At 35.8% G+C, this 17,845-nt stretch overlaps 1 protein-coding gene across 1 annotated transcript; it reads right to left on the reverse strand.

Moving 5' to 3' along the window:
* Window positions 1-16,946: 16,946 nt before the first annotated feature.
* On the reverse strand, window positions 16,947-17,839 carry LOC113232283 (wiskott-Aldrich syndrome protein homolog 1-like). The gene is made up of 2 exons (XM_026466953.1): window positions 17,378-17,839; window positions 16,947-17,185 (listed from the first exon to the last, which is right to left on the reverse strand). The coding sequence occupies exons 1-2, from the start codon at window positions 17,811-17,813 to the stop codon at window positions 16,947-16,949; spliced, it is 675 nt and encodes a 224-aa protein (XP_026322738.1). The 5' UTR covers window positions 17,814-17,839.
* Between the last annotated feature and the right edge of the window lie 6 nt (window positions 17,840-17,845).

Genomic DNA, 17,845 nt, shown 5'->3' on the forward strand with positions numbered 1-17,845 from the left:
TTCCGAGAATATTTCCGAAAATGGAAATATTCTCGGAAACATTGCGAGAATGTTTCGCAAATGCGAAATTTACATAAAAAGTTGAATACTTTGGTGCAAAAACGTTTTTTTTTGATATGAAGAAATATTTTGAAGTTAAGTTGATTGACACATTTTAATTCTTATTAATACCACAGAAATCCATTTTGGTGAAAATACTGCAAAATTTCTTAAATTTCCTTATATTTCATAGAAACTTTCCACGAAATATTTCAGAAACTTTTTGGAAATTTTTCAGAATTTCTTCATTATTTTATATTTTTATAGATAATTTTAATGTGGGGATCAAAATAATGCATAACAAAGGTGATTTAAAACTTTGTATTAAATAATTGAAATTGAATAATAAAAAAAATGCTATACAATAGGTATGTAAGAAGCTTGTCGCACTTTGTAGACCAATAAAGTTTTAAAATATAATCAACAATAACAATTTACAAAATAATCAACATATATTATAGTAAAATTATTCAGTGCTCAAACATCAACAATTATAATTAAAATAGGTACCTCAAGAACAAATAACAAAATCACAGATTGGTTCTTAATTATGAAAAATACTGGGATTAAAAAACTTAAGAATCAAAATAAAATATAAAACTTAATACTAATCTGTATGCAACTCATCACTGCTCCATGATGTCGTATCTGAACAGGAAGCTACTGATAATGTGTCCTCATTTCTATCATACATAAGGTTCTGTTAGCAAATCAATGTCAGCGTTCAGGTGGTCAATTGAGCATCGATCTGAAATCTTCGCTGTTTTATGTGGAGCGTTTAAAAGTCGCCAATTGTGTGAAACGTAACTTAGTTTTCCAGCCCTGTCTGTTGTTAATTTGTTGCGTTTAGTGGTGTGTATGTTCCCAAATGTTGAAAACGATCGTTCCACTGCTGCAGAAGTTGATGGTACGGTCAAAATTTTGTTGGTCATCTGGCCCAATTTTGTTTGCCCAAAGAAATTATTCCACCATTATTTTTAATATTATTTCTAAATCTCTCAAACAATATATTATCAGAAAAAATAACGTTCTTAAATTTTTAATTAAAAAATTTAAGAACGTTATTTGGTTCATGAAAACGATTCCTGTGCCAAATTTAATACCCTAATTTCAACATATTAACTATTAATACATATACGGTATAAAAGTGGCAAAATCTAAGTGGATTACGAATATTTATTTCATTCATTCTTTTGATGAGTATGAAATTTCCAGGAAACTTTCCATGCAATTTATGGACATTTAAGAGAAGTTACGGAAATTTACTTATTTATTCCGATTTCTTCAAAAAAAGTATTTTGGTTTTACAACCATGATATAGAACTATAACTTTTCTTAAATGTTTCTTGAATATGCGATAGTAAAAATGCAAAGTAAATATGTAAATTTCCATAAATTTCGCGTTTTGAGAATGTTTCCGAAATATTTCAAGAAACATTCAGACTGGAAAGTTTCCAATTTAGGAAAGTTTCCGGCTGCCCATCACTAGTGGGGACATGTGTACTATCTTTGGTTCCACTAGTTATCAAAATCCTACTGGAACTCCTGAAAACTGTCGATCGGTTTAAGGAGTACGTTGCTTTTCTATAAGAGTTAATTGTTTTGTTTTGTAAGACGTATAAAAAAAATTTGGAATCCCTCTTGTCTCAATCCCTCAAATATTATGAATTTATATTTGCTTTTAAGGCACTGGGCAATGGTCGTTGAGCGACATCTAGTGAAAGTTCGAATGTCGGCAGCAAAAATAAGACAGGTTAAAAAAAACAATAAATTAAACGAATGCGCAAATCCAAAGCTTTTATTTTTTATTTACATAATAACCATAATATGAAAGTAAACAAAATGTAACGTACCAAAAATTTTATTAGTGGAGTTCCGAGCACAGCGATAGGCTGTTTAGACGTCACGATCGCCGGTGACGCTATGATCGAGACTCCAGCGTTCGAAACGAACCGCCGTATCTAGGCGTCGCGCCGTGGCACGCATCCATGAATCGCGATACGAGGTGATATTACCAGGGGTTCTAACACCCCCGCGAGTTACAAAAGCTAAACTACACCTATATTAATCAATAACCATACGTTTGTGGAGCGGTGATGTTTTTGATAGGTACTAAACGTGATATGGGCGCGCGTCAAACCCGCGCCTAAGGAGCTCCACACACCGAACGCGACACGACGCGGTTCCCAAGCAAATTCGACCCCGACTTTAGTAAAATTTGTATGAAAACCGCTCCGCACTCATTGTGTGAGGTCGTAACATTATCTACGAGTACATGGCAGTACAGCGGTCAAGCTATCCTTTGACTAAACACAAAACAGTAGCACCATTTGTAAAAAAAAAAAAATACTTTCCCAAACATAACATAATTCCTCAGCGACACCTCAGTTTACAGACTTGTTGAGTGCACGTGCACTCATAAGTCGCCTTTAAACCCTCGCTATATAGCGTGACAATTCAACCGTTACATCGTAGACTTTAATTGTATTTTACTTTTATAGGATTTTTTTTAATTTTTAAACAAGACTATAATAGGTATATCTCAAATTTTGCATTAAGGTGTACTGAAGAAAATTACAAATACGATGGTAGTTAAATATCTTCGGGATCTACACCTGGATGTTAAAATACACCAAAGACGAATAACGAAAGCGTTATCTAGAAACGAACCTGCCAACATTTTACGCTTACAACTTACGATTATCCATATGAAACCACTAGTTACGCCGTTACAGGAACACTTAGTTGAAAATTCTACTAACATCATAAATCCTCCGTTTTTATCCTGATGTAGTGGTTACAGATGTAGTGAACAAACATTGCACATCGGGAGAACTTGAAAATCACGAATATTTCAGAACGCTGTTGCTACGTCCATGTTATCGTAATGAAAAGCCAAGAAAAAAATACTGTCTTTTTTATATTTTTTTTATTTCATGACCTTGGATTCGGGTAGGTCAATACGTCTAATATCAAAATTATAGATAACGTTAGACATTGATTAGATATAGTTTTTTTAAGTATGTGGTTTCTGGGTTTTCCCGATCTTCTGTTTATTCAATATATCTGCACACGGGTTTATTGGCTAAGGTCAAACCTCACTATTCAATTTTGGTTTAGAGCCGCGTGGACGACTTTTTACATAAAACCAGTATTCATGATGGGCGATATGCTTATACGCAAGTACTGAAAAGTGGGACATTGTGTGACCACAAAGGCGAGATTTGAACAACACAACTGCGTTCTGTACCACCTTAATGCCACTGTCAGCCTACAGCGTAGGGTCCTGCTTACATTGTATATATGTACAGGGATTTAGAAGTACCTATTTTATATCTATCGTTCCATGAAATATGAAAGTTTTTTTTTTTAAGTTACAATACATAATATGTGCTAATCCTGTAGCTGAAATGATCAGGTTTGCTTCTACGCAAACTGCTGTATACAGTTTTAACAAACATTGGAGTATTAACTAAATTAAAGTCTGATCTAAATAAAATAATACCATTGTATAGTTCCGTACACAACTTACTTTTTTAAATACAAGATAACAGGTACATTCAGCATCAAAATGATCAAAGCCGTAAAAATAAAAAAACATTAAATTGTTTTAAGTAGCATTGCAGTAATCTTAAGAGCACTTTAGTGTCATTGGCATGATGTGAAGAATTTAAAAATTAACGTCGAATGTACAAATTTTGAGCACTCTAAATGTTAGACAAAATCACTTTGACTGTGTAGATATTTCTACTTAGTTTCAGGAATATGATCATTTTCACGCTGCTTGTACTAATAGGCATTCCTAAATCCCTAGCTTTTTACCTAAATTCGGTCCTTAAGGCCTCTTTTAGATGTTACAAAATATTTCGTATACTACCGTATACTCCTTATAAAAATGCTACATTATGAACATTTATGCGCTCCACACATCAAGCGCGGCGCTACAAAATTGATAACACCCGCGATCGAATTTGTACGAACAACGCGTCGCACTCGGTGTGTGGACATATGTAGAACATTTTTATAATGTATTAAGAATCAATGTTAAATATTGTTTTCAACAACAAAACGAAGCTTATATTAATACAAATGGAGTTTTGACTCATTACATGCATATAAATCATTATGCTAACTTAATCTATTCGACTCTTAGCCTAGGCGGAATAAATCTAACCGCTTTACTATAATGCGAGGTGGATGGCTAACTGCGTCTGGCTAAATACGCTAGGGTTGTGGTTTACATATGTTTATTATATAGCTGCTTATCCCCAAGAATAGATGTAGTCGGACATCAGAACGATTATAATAATTAATTTAAAACAGAGGTTGGTACATTTATGTCATCATATTTGAGAAATTCATTGGACATTCATCATTTGGACATATTTAAAGAACGCTACTACTACGCTCTTTTCATTTTACATGAACGTTGTTATTATTTTTCAACGTTTGTTTAGCCTTTGCCAAACCTTTTAGAATTTGTAAATTATTTATTTTATATCTAATACATTGTGGCTGCATGCGCCTGTAACTTTTATGACATTTTAGTTCGAGTTGTTATTATCTGGAAAAATTGCTGGCAATCTGTACACTGTACACACACTACACAATGTAATATTGAGGGGCTAAGACAGATTATGAGTCTCAGAGCCAGCGGAGTACGTAAGTAGCAAAAATTCAATTTATTAAACTAATGTCAATTAACAAAGTCAAGTTCATAGGTTTACGCAATGGCTACACAAAATGAAAGTATTATTTCGGATATAAAATCGCGTATATTTGTTTTTTCGATTCAAAATCATTTCCGTAAAGGCAAAGCCTTAACTTGTGGTACCACAGCTAGTTTTCTCATTTACTTTTTTGCATACTCAAGTGTAAACCACACCTCAACGTAAAAAACGAGGCTCAACTTCAGAGAAATTCGACTAAAACATAAGAATCAAAACAACGGCTGTGCCAAATTGTACTAATTTATAAATCTTAACGAACTTTTCAAATGACGCTACTTTTTAGTCTGCCCAACTTATAAAGAATACTGAGTCACTTATCACTTAAATTAACTTCTGTTTCGTGGTTACCAGTCATGGTATATTTACTTAAACTTGAAATAATACACAGAGTGGATGACACTTCTCTTTTAAACCTTCGTTCCCACTAGTACCACCGATAGTTATCACGAGTGGTACCAGTTAGACTTTTGTTAACAATAGTACCACCACTCAAGGATTCAAGGTAGCAATAGTGAGAAATGTTTGTACCACTATTAGTGTGAATCCTGGAATAAAAATGAAAGGCAAAAAATCAAAACGAAAGTAGTTATACTTTTACTTACAATTATATAAATTTTCCTCTAAATACATGTGAAGTTGCTAGTTAGGTACGTACCAAAACAATCCAGGATTTCAGAAGATCGTCTTATCTACTCTGTTTATTACTTCTTTGAAGTTTACGGTAATGTACTCTCCTTATTTGCATCGATCAGTGGTCACGACTTATGGTATGATTGTACTTAGAAAATGGAGCAACTTTTGCTTACAAGTATTTCAGGTATCTTATTTTTCACTACTTTGAACTAGTTCGCGAGTCCCCAAGGTGATGAGCTAAAGTATCTTCCAAGTGGTACACATTACCGCTACACAAATGGACTGTATACTTACATTCAGGGCAAAATAAAATCATTAAGCCCAGAATGGAACAAAAACTAAATTCCGTCCACTAAGCAATAAGTAACTCAGTGTTCCTAGCAAATTCCCACTTAAGAATCTAAGGGACTTTGATTGCACTAACATATTATATATACAATGTTACAATACCTATTTGAATACAAAAACAGTTGTGCTGATGCTCTAAGTATAAAAGCTTAATTGTTGGTCTTGGACCAAGGAAAAATAAACTAGGAAATAAAAAACCGAGAAATTTAGCATCAATACACACTTATCAAGAGTTGGTCCGAGCAAAAAACACGATTAGTTTGGGATGCCGTTCGCATCGAACAGCATCGACGAGTGTGTGTTGACCCTTACTTGTTACCCTTGGCTTTAACTATTTTCTGTCCCACAAAGTCACATTTACTTTATAATTTGTGGAATAGAAAATATATTACAGTCTGCGATTAGCAGACGAAGTATGCTTATTTTTTCATTGGTCCAAAGACGTCATTATTGTATTTATAGTCGGGATTTACGCCGTTATATTCATAGTTTAAAAACTAATGTTCCCGAGTTTTCGTATTTTAAAATTGTATATCAACAACAACGATAATGTCTTTAAAAAAAGCCGGATTGACAGTTGGGCATTTGTGTAGAGGCTGATACGAGTGGAGAAAGTGGAAGAGGTATATCAAGAGCGATTTCTACCCAAGACTCAGATGCGTTACATGAAACAAACACGAACAGAGAAAAGCATGAGAGAAAATGGTACCACACATGCCTGATACAAAATGTTTTTTACAATATTTCATATATCTTTTGACTGCTTCCTTAATTGCCAATACATCTGTAAAGTTCTTATAAACTCTCAAGATACAGAAGTAGAGCCCGAGAGAGAAATTTAATAGCTAACTGAAATTAATGCAGTAGCATTATTAGTAGGGTATTGGTATTTGGTTCGCCTATGCACCACCACGTGCCTCCGTGCTGACGATCGAATAGACTAACCTCCCACTATGTCCATACCATGTGACGCATGCGCTCATTAGTATATACACATGCACTACAAAAGCTTAGCGCAAATAAGACACACGCTTAGCCACAATCTCCCTGATCTTAAGCGAGACCGATGATGGTAGTTTTTGATCAAAAAATGCCTTGAATAGTACTAAATTGTAGTTGTCGAGAAACACAGTTGCCGGTAGCGTATTCAATTTCTCAGCCGTACGCATTAGGAAGAAAGAAGCAAGCGCTTGATGAGAAAGGGACGGTATATCAACAACTAGGGATGGAATGTTCCGGGTTTTCTAGTCGACCGAAGAAAGAATGGTGAGGGTGGAAGTTAGTTTGTAAAGTATGCGAAAGGGTTCGACTTCACAAGTGAGAGCGATATATGACGCCTGTGCGGTGACGCCGCGTTGTACTACATAATAAATTAGAATTACATGCCACATGGTGCGTTGGCACGGCGCGCGGTGACAGAAGGCACGGGTAGTGGACAAGGGGTTCGGTGACGAAGCGGGGAGGGGTGCTGCACTGGGCGCGTTACGGTGCGACACCGCATCGCTAGTAAGTAATCATAGTTTTGCGACGACGGCATCGCACTGAATCATTTTTTTCATTCCCGACAGGTCTCTTTGCGTTTCGCTCCATCGGCAACTAAATAAATAAACTAAATTTATGGAGATTTAAAAGTTGTTTAGTAATAATACGAAATTAAAATACGAAAACGACTACAAACGCTAAATCAGAAATTCACAATAAATAACTTTTTTTAATATAAAAAATTTGGTGTTTACTCAGTCAGGCATTTATAACACAGGTCCCATTAATTATTTTTCTTTTAATTTATTTAACCATTTTACTTTCGAGCACGACAAAAAGCGTATTTCAGTAACTAATCTATTGTTATTTAGGAAGTTATTTGAACACAGGAGACTAGTTGGAACAGCTTCAGTTTCGGAATGTAACATCCATTAAGTTCATATATTAAAAAAATGTACGCGTCTAAATTACCACCGATTAAAGTATTATCATAGAAACACTTTGAATGACCGCGTTCGACATATTGCATGTACTTTCCTACTTGTTCTCGTCAAAGGACGTTACCTAGGCGTGGTACAGTGAAAGCTTTCTACACTACCGAAGATGCCATAACGCAGACACAAACACAAACAGAAAATATGTATTATAAAATAATAATTAGTGTAATTATGTATCATTATTCAACAATTTAATGAAATAATTATTCGTAATCAAACTTCTTAAAACGTCAGAGCTGTATTATGGGTGTAATTGCGTTTAAAAGAAAAGCTTATGAATTCAACAATCACTATTCAAACATCGAAATAAAATCAGTTCTACGAACAGAACAAGCTTGCATAATTATGTATCATAATGAACTGCACAATAACTATAATAATTAATTACAACATTTACAATAACAATTATTGAAAACTAAAAACAAATATTATCCTGTTAATGGTAGTTACTAATGACAAGTACACTATGGGGTATAAAGTTTAGGGTGACTGTAAAAGATGACCAATTAAATAAAAATATATTATTTTTAATCATACATTACTGTGAATCCACTATACGCCTCTGTGCATAGGTTCCTTTTAATAAGTGAGTTTAGGCTATAGTCCTCGTCTGGCGCAATGCGGTTCGGGAACTTAACACGTTTTCAAAGGGCCGGGAACCTTCCTCGCTAGGTTTTAACACGATTATTTCCGGCACAATAGTTTGTTATTTAGATAATAGGTAGAATACAGGGGTTCGAATGGTATAAACAGACCGTTCTCCCACAAGACTAACACAGCTCTAATCTTTTACTAAATATTGTAATAAAATTTATTAAAATGCGAGAGCTACAGTTACACCCATAACCAATTGTATTTGGTTCGGTGCTCTCGTTCTTCATCAGACCGACACAATTACTGTCAAATAAATAATACTCGACCAAATTGAATATTTGACATTCCCTTTTATTTTGGTCGACTATTACGTCTTATTCGATAGTAATTGTTTTGGACGGACGTCAGACGGTGAACGAGAGGGCTCTAAAATTGAACTTCGACACACGCTACTCCGAGAACACGTTACATCCACATGTTTTTACTCAGACACTGCGCTAGTTCGACAACACAGACGACATGTTTCTTAAAAAAAAATCTTTGTATTCAGATAAGAAAAATCCTCATTACAAACCCATGTAGGAAATGGTTTCGTATTGTATATCGATCAATATAATAAACAAAAATTATATTTTACATACTTTTCGATTAGTTTTTTGATATAAACTAATGTTATATAAAGTGTAACTAATATTAAATTAGAAACGATTGAATTAAAATATAACAAAATACATTATTTCATGCATGTAAATACATGAAATTTTTTTTTATTGAGGGTCTAAAACAAGCCAATATCGTCGGTGTTTTGTAGAATTTAGTTAGTCGTCTATGTTGTCGGAGTAGCGCAGTGTCTGAGTAAGTAATATCGAACTAATATATCGTCGGAGTAGCGTGTGTCGAAATTCCATTTTAGAGTCGAAAGAGAGTAGACCCCCAGTACCATAAACCGATTTTCAGAATAAGTGTATTGAATACTCTTGACAGTTGATCTGTATTAGCAGGATGTCTCAATAGTACAGCACTAACATTGTATAGACTGGAGCACAATTTTGTTAAGTACCATAATTATGTGGCATAATATTGATTATGTAGCGTAAACTCCCGATGACCGATTGGGACTTATTAAGTCAGGACGAAGCTTCTTAAAATTAGGAAGGTTCTAGGAAGAGCTTCCTCGTTTGCATGCGTTCTTGCTCGCTCAGGTTGCACGTCCGTTTGCATTATTAGGAAAAATAAGACGCAAAAAAAGAATTATGAGAAATTAACGTACGATGAAGGTTGAGGTTGAGTTAAGATAATCCTGTGTCCACTTTAAGCTAAAAAACTATTAGAAACTAAAAAGAATAAGAAAAATCAAAGTATGCCAAATAAAATTGCGCCAAACGAGTTTATAGCATTGGGAAATTATGTCAAAAAAATTAAAAGGTAGAAACCCCAACTTTGTGCTCTCTAGTAAGTATTATTATTATACCCATAGACAAACACGCAAAATAGGCGCCTTGTCGTCGAGTTGTGGATACCAGCCCGTTGCACCAAGTACCCAGACATAGACAACAAAAAAGAAACAATTTCCACTCTGCGTTGCAAATCTCAACGAATGTCACAAAATAATATTTCTTTTAACCAGTACCTAACACGCAAACAGATTTATCTCTGAAATATAAAACAAATTCTGAACCGCTTTATCCATTCTGCGTTAAGATTTTAACAATATTTTAATAGATGGAATAATATTCCATTTTGACGCATTAGAACCTTTTTTACTGGACTTTTCTCAACAAAACCATTTAAGTATAAGGAGAGCCAATGATATTGCAAGCAAAGGAGATATAAGGCCTATGCGCACATATTATAAGTGCCGTGAATATCATTGCCAGTGAAAAATGATCTCGCTCTAATACATTAAAAACGCTGGCTGTGATTCGACACGAATTTCTAACTAAGAATATTTTCACTGACAACACGGACGTCACATATAACAGCGATACTTTCCTAAAACCCAGCTAACCACATTGGGAAAAGCGTTAAACGCCTATTGTACATTGCAATGTATAACTTCTGGTCCAAGCAAATTATGTCCTCAGTGTTGTATGAAAAACGCATTTTTCTAGACATCCTATAGCTTGTAATATGTATGCCTTCGATTGTTATAGTGCCTAGACTACACGATGTAAATGTTGGGAAAAAATAAACGATTTATTATTATTATATAGAGATAAATTTGAATGCAAATTTTCACTATAAAGTACACTAACCGTGTAAGTGCTTAAACTAAATTCAAACAAACTATATTATTGTTATTATTTCCTTAATGGTGGCTTCCAAGCTTGGGCCAGTGTCAGTTTCGTCAAACAAACTAGGATGACCCCTGTTGTGACACTCAGGGTCGTATTCTAGAACTCTACTCAATGCTTAAGTCAGGATTGCAATGGAAACACAAGCACTGGAAATACGACCCTAATGGCAGGGTCTTGAGTATGATTTCGAGTGAGAAAGAGTAGAGTTCTGGAATACGACCCTTAATTTGACGTTTCTCATAGGGATGTGGCAAAGTTCTGTGTTATAGTTTTATTGGTCTGACGTATTCTGAACGATGTATAGATGTGTAAAGTATTTTGTATTATATTGAAGGTATAAAATACACAACTATAATTCAAATGTAATTTCAATAGATATTTTAGTAAATTTCAATTTAACACATCATTAATTTGTAGGTTTCAAAAAAAAAAACAATAACATGAATTCATTACCTATGATTAAAATTTGTGCTTTAAGAATGCACGCACTATACATTTATTCATTAAATTATCGAAATCTTTTTATCTATATATCTCATCTCTAGCAAAGGCAGTGTGGCAATGAAGTAACCTTTTCACGGTATCGTAAAAAAATATGAATTTTTGAAAAAAGGAAAATTATTTCTCCGCTCATTTCTCAGAAATTGATTTGGAGTTACTTTTCTTTAATGAATGTATTTAGTGAAACAAAATCTGTTCATTTAAAAGGCTTACAAAAATAGTTTAAGAAATACGCAAATTAGTGCATGTCGTTACAAGGTTATATTTCGTAGATTTTTATGAACTGTCGCAGGCATCATCCTAGATTATTTTTAGTATAACTAGCAATAGTCATACGGTATGGCATTGATCGTCACTTGCTGGCACAGCCATGTGCGGATAGGCCTTTAAAGTATGTTGCACGGCTATCAAAACTTTCGATTACTGATTTAAAAAATGTAAGCACTCAAGAGTCGAATACTACCTCAGTAATATAATACGGTACATTTTGCTCAGGTCGAGTGGCAACACTGGCTTTATTTCAGAATATATTTTTTAACAAAGGAAATTATTTAACAGCCATTTGAAAATATATATCGTATAGTATACGGTGTTCTATTTAGTTCAGTTGAAATTTAAAAAATCATTGGTTTACGTAAAGTACTTATTAAATACAGCGGTTTTCTTGTAAAGTTTCGAGGTAAGTTAGTGTTTTTTTTTTCTATCGTGAAATTTTTAGGAATTTTCACACCGTATAGTTGATTACTGATGTGCATATACTCAATTTTACTACATATTTTTTCCAGTGATTGATTTACCACTCCCTGTTACGCGGAATCAACCAAAGCCATTTGAAGAAGTATAGGCTCTTAAACGTATGTTTGTTGAAGGAAAATAAACTATTATTATAATTTATGGTGATGTTATTTGGTCAGTTGTTATAATTAACAATCATCGTAAGAATACGTTTTATGTGTCAATAGGCATATGTCGCTAATTGTCCAAAACATTGAATGTTTTTAAAGTCAAGTTTTAAACAATATACGTAGTCATTTTATTTGTGACGTAACTTCTAATGGCAAGCTCTGAGGCACAGACCTACTGTTCGGGTTTGGTGAGAAATCAAAATTGGAACTATAAAAAGTATCATACAATAGTAAGAACTCGATTCAAATGTTATACTTTTATATAGACATATTTCTGGTGGTTTCCTGTCCTCATGAAGCAAATCAGAGACCACCCTTTAAATAGGTAGCAAATGGATTTCTAAACAATCTGGTTTTGTTTGGAGTTGGATTTTTAAACAATCCGGTTTTGTTTGGGGTATTCAACAATTGCTGGAACTTCTCGCATAGAGAGAGTATTCTGCGACCTTTCCAAGGCATTTGAATAATGTGCATCAAGATTTCCAGGTCAGGAAACTTCGCAATTATGGTGTTGCAAGCCGCCATAACAGATTTTCTCAAATCCTATTTAAGTAATAGGATCCAGGGGTCGATGTCAATGGTACGAGGTCATTAGTGACTATGGTAAGCATGGGTGTCCCACAAGGTGTAATTTTAGGTCCTTTTTTATTTGTAGGTTTACGATTAATATTATGAAAAAATAACCTTGTAGATACAGTTGTAGTTAATATTAAGAGTTAAAAAAAATTACATTCTTCGACTGGAGACCCAGTCTATTCATGAAAATGTAATTATAATATTAAAACGAATCTTGTCATCAAAAATAGTGATATACATAATTAAAACATGGAATAAAAATAATGACGATGATGAAAACACTATACAAATGGTTATTGTACCGTTTCTGATTACTTGGATAACAAAAATCTATGGTAGTGATTTGTTCAGGTCTTTGAGTTTGTTTCTACCTGTGATATTTTTAAGTAAGTAATTATTGTAAACGACAAATGTGAACAAATGTGTTTTACCCTATACTACCACTAGCATTCCTGATTCGTCTTACGGGATTCTCCCTCGGAAATTTCGACTGTGATTGGCTTATACTTATAAATACATTAACATCGCCTCCGTACTAGCAATCCTTATTAAAAGCGGTGCTGAAGCCCGCTGAAGTATGATTTGACCTTTATTAGCATAACGAAGTATCACTGACATCTTTACGATCAAAATATGTATTGACAATGATATATTTTCATTGATCAATTAAATACGTATTTGATCATTAATTCAATGAACACTTATTTTGATTATTTAAAAGATCGATTTATCCATTCGAGATTATTGAATAGTCTAACGGTGCATAATATGTATGTATGTATTGATAATATTTTAAGGTGGAATTGGATGCTATAAAACTAGGAAACAAAAACGATTTAACAAGGAATAAAAGCACTCTCTAATATGCTTACTTGAAGAAGCTATATATTTTTGATTATAATACGAATTCAAGATTGTGTTGAAGAATTGGGGTTAGTTGCTCTATGATGTACAGAAAAAATACTAATTGATCTTTGTTTACACGGTTCAACTATTAAACACGTAAACCACCACTGGTTTCTATGTGTATGTTGATATGACTTTTTTCAGTTACATCGTTGTTGCAGAAGTGATAGTGGACTTTTCTTAATTGTATAGTAAAAAATATACAAATGACCTTTAGAAAAAAGTACCAACATTTCACATACCAGTACTGCCACAGCCATGTTGGCTTTAAAAATATTGCGCTTATTTTGGTCGAAGTCGCAGTTAAAACAATCGCGAATGGATAAATAACAGCGAGGGCTGCAAGTAACAAACAATAACAGTGTAGAAATAACTTCATCATTTAAAACGTGTGGTAAAAATTGCACTGCCGTTAGAACAGAGTATCCTAAGAACACAATAGGTAGTACATATTTATTAATACATGGCTTTGTTACCGAATAATTATCTTTAGTATTGTCTTGAAGATGATACACACATAGTAAAAGTAGACTTAAAGTCAATACGACTTATGTATATGTTAATGCAAAGGAATCTTGAGTGAGCGTTGTCCATATGACCAGAGATAAGCTTGATATTTCTTGCTCTTTCATTGAAAAACGAAATATCCCCAAACCATTACCCAAAAACAATTATACGGCAACAAATACAATGTGTAAGAGAACGTAAACTCGTGTGCACTACATTAGGCCACTCTCACAACCGTAGCATTTACTATTATAAAATATTAACGTTATGTTTTCATATACAAAATTTCATATATGGCCATCCTTACACGTTACTTTGTTTCTTTCTTTTACCTGCACAAAATTCTTCCATTTAATAGTCAAGAATTGGTATTATAATATAAATATTACAGTAGATTATTTCAGAAATAGATAACAGATTCTGGTACGAATTTTACTAAAGCTAATAAAGCAAGTTGTTCATGACGTTGAATAACGCATGTCCCATACGACACTCTACACTCGATGAACTGGAAAGTCACAGATAGCCAATAGACGCTGGCAAGTCAGAGAGAGGTCTAGTACACATTTCTTAAGCTAGGTTATCACTATACGAGTGCTCTCGGATCGAGTGTGCTTGTACGAGTTAGATCGTATAGAGTCCACTCGGATTTTGATTTACACCGTACGAGTTCTTCAGCGTCCAAGTAGCATCTCGACTGTGAATTGGCAACCGGTACTATCTCAATTTTTGACAACTTTACAGGATGAAGAAAAGTCTATAATAATATAGAATAATATAGTAATATAGCATCTGGTTTATAAAATAAAAATATATAGTGGACATACATGCATGTGTAATAAGAATATCTAAAAACTACGTATTTTTATTTAATAAACTAGATGCTATATAAATGACACAAAACAATTTTTTTCTTCATCCTATTAAGTTGTCAAAATTGAGATAGTATCGATTGTTAGTTCACAGTCGATTTGTCTCCTTGCACAATCAAGATGATGACGACTGATTTGCTGCTGCGAGGTATGTGAGTTGTAGCGGATATACTAATGGCTGAAGTACAAAATCATGGAAGGGAAAAATCAAAGCAAGAGAAAAATTTGGACCAGAAAATGGATTTTGAACTCATGTTTCAAATAATTTTATTCGAAACGTGGAAGAGAAAGATAGAAATACGTTTAAAACTACAATGAGTCTATTTCTTAGGTGGCGCCATTGTGTTTTCATAAAATGATCCGAAAAATAGAACCGCGTCCGAATCCGCTCTAATCGGATACCGACGTCTGAGTGCGCTCGGATCACGCGTTTACACGTCACGAGTAGCGTCCGAGTGGACTCGGTACGAGTGTACTCGTATAGCGAAAACCCAGCTTTAATGACAGCAAATTATCTGCAAGCCACAAGGCGACAAGTAGAACTGCCGTTATATTATTAGTCTTCTTTTTAAAGTCTTATAGCTTCATCGACACATGATTCCGCTAACGTCAAGTTAAGGAAGACACGCGAAAGTGTCCAAAAGACTGACAAACAAACTGTTCGGTTAGTCTAGTACCACTTCTGTCACTAGATGGCGTTACTCGTATGCTAAAACGCGCAAGCACTTTTATAATTTCGAGTTTTGTTTAAACAAATGATGGTTAGTAGTAAGTTGTTGTCGTGCTTGTGTTGTCCAGTACACTCACTATTGATCAATTTTATTAGCATTTAATGAAATTATTAACAGAATCGTAAAGTGATCATATACCGAATGCTCTAGAGAAATATATAACATATTAATTTTAACGTGGCCAAGTCCGAATAGTACGATAGGAGAAAGTGTAAGTACATCTACTTAAAAACATTTAATACATATATATAAGACGACAAGACTCTCATAGAATGTATTTCAATAAACTTTCAATAACTTTACTTCACAAATAATGTAGAGGTAGTGAATTGTCTCAATTTTGATCTATTGTGAAAACAACCAGATGTCGCAATTAAATTTAGATAATTTTCGAAGTATGTAACACTTTGTATAATTTCATTTATTAATGTCATATATTTTTAATATAGCTTTTATGCTGTACAATCGGTTAAAATAATTACAATAAAATTGTTGTAATCTAAAATTTTATATATATATATTTTTTTTATAATTATAGTATCAGAAGCAAGCGTAAGTCTAACGATTTTGAAATATCCGAGAGTGAGATATAAACAATAAATATAAAGAGTTCTGTATGTTACATTTTGCTCTTAGTTCTTTAGGAAGTAAGCCTGATAGCTGCTTAGTTTTTAGAGTGCGAGTTTACAAAGAGTTAACCGTAATGACTAGAGAATAACGCTAGCACATAGTATAATTTTTAATACATTTCTGAAATTAGATATTAGTGGAGTAAAAACATTTTATCCCATTGTATTATGTAGCGAAGTTAAAGTGGAGTGTTGCACGATAAAGTTCAATGGTAGTAATTTAAACACAACCAGCCAGCGTTATTCCTAAATCATAACATACGTGTTCCATTAATTTCAACAGCTGAATCAACACTCAATACTTCTCACACGATCGTCTTTTCGCCGTCACTCCGCGTCCAAAGCATAATTTTCCTTCGTATTTTTATTTACATTCGCCCGACTTAAATAGTAAATGGCAGTCGACTGCTCTTTAGAATTAAGCGTTCTTTATGACACTTTTCGTTCGTTATGTGATTGATGAGTTAGAAATTTGAACTCGAAAACGTAGTTTTTCTAATCGAAACGGAACAGTTGGAATATTCCACTCAACGTTAAGAACGCACCCCTGCGAAGGCAAAGAATTGAAACACATTAACCGACCAATCACACAAGACACGGCGTTAAAAGTACTACCGACAAAGGTTCATCACTCACGCTCGACAGTCTCGAGAACGCTCAAGCGATATTTCAGGCTGCACCCGCCGAGGTGCGAGGAGACTAGTTGGCGTCGGCGTGCAGCTTCTCGCTGCGCACGAAGTCGATCTGCGTGTAGGTGCGGCCGGGCGGCGCGGCGCCGGCGGGCCGCGGCTCCAGGTCCAGCGCCGCGTAGTTGAGCGGCGGCGCCGGCAGCGGCGACAGCGGCGCCAGCGGCGGCGACGCGCCCTCGCCCACGCTGAAGCGCAGCGCCGCGCTGCCGCTGCCCGCCAGCACCACCGTGGCCACCGCGGCGCCGGCCTCTGCGGGCAGCAGAACAGCTCTCAAGGTGGGTAAGGTGCTGATGCATTTACAGGCACATAGGGCTTGTCTCGGGGTGTCGCGCGCATTGACAATGCTCCTCAGTTCTTTGTGGTTTGTAGCTATCACAAGGTCGTTCGAGTCTCGATTTCGACCTAGCGTCCGGCTAGCGGGCCGGCTCGCACGAGTCTTACCTTTTATATCCAAATTGTCGATTCTCGCCAAAGTCTTGGTCGCCGTGGGGTTGCAGCTCAGCTCCTCGGGCTGCACCTCCGGAGTCTTCACCGGCGCCGCGATCGGCTTGCTCCCGTACGCCAGCTTGACGTACGAGGGCGACGACGACACCTCGGGGCTTCGCCTCCCGTCCTGGCGACTGCCGTCCTCGGACATCTCTCGGACCGTCGTCAGCGGGTGGTGGGGCGGGTCCTCCTCGAAGACGTCCGCCGAGTCCAGCTCGGGAGGCGAGGCGGGGGAGTCGAGCGAGAGCGGGAATATGGTCTGGGAGCCGAGCGGCGTCCGGTTCTCCTTCGGCGGGCGGCGGCGGCGGTCGTCGGGCGACGACGCGATGGGCGGCGGCGGGCGCGCGTTGACGATGGCGATGGGCCTGGTGGGCGCGCGGCCGTAGTTCATCTCCACGTAGCCGTCGGGCGCGGCGGCGGCGG

This window comes from Hyposmocoma kahamanoa, unplaced genomic scaffold, assembly GCF_003589595.1.
Source record: "Hyposmocoma kahamanoa isolate Upper Pololo Valley unplaced genomic scaffold, ASM358959v1 68, whole genome shotgun sequence".
NCBI classification, from domain to species: Eukaryota; Metazoa; Arthropoda; class Insecta; order Lepidoptera; family Cosmopterigidae; genus Hyposmocoma; species Hyposmocoma kahamanoa.

Excerpts from the sequence above, each read along its gene's own strand:
- LOC113232283 (XM_026466953.1), bottom strand. The coding sequence starts at position 17,813 with ATGAACTACGGCCGCGCGCCCACCAGGCCCATCGCCATCGTCAACGCG. Across the intron at positions 17,186-17,377 it reads CGACAATTTGGATATAAAAG|AGGCCGGCGCCGCGGTGGCC; the intron begins GTAAGACTCGTG and ends TGCTGCCCGCAG.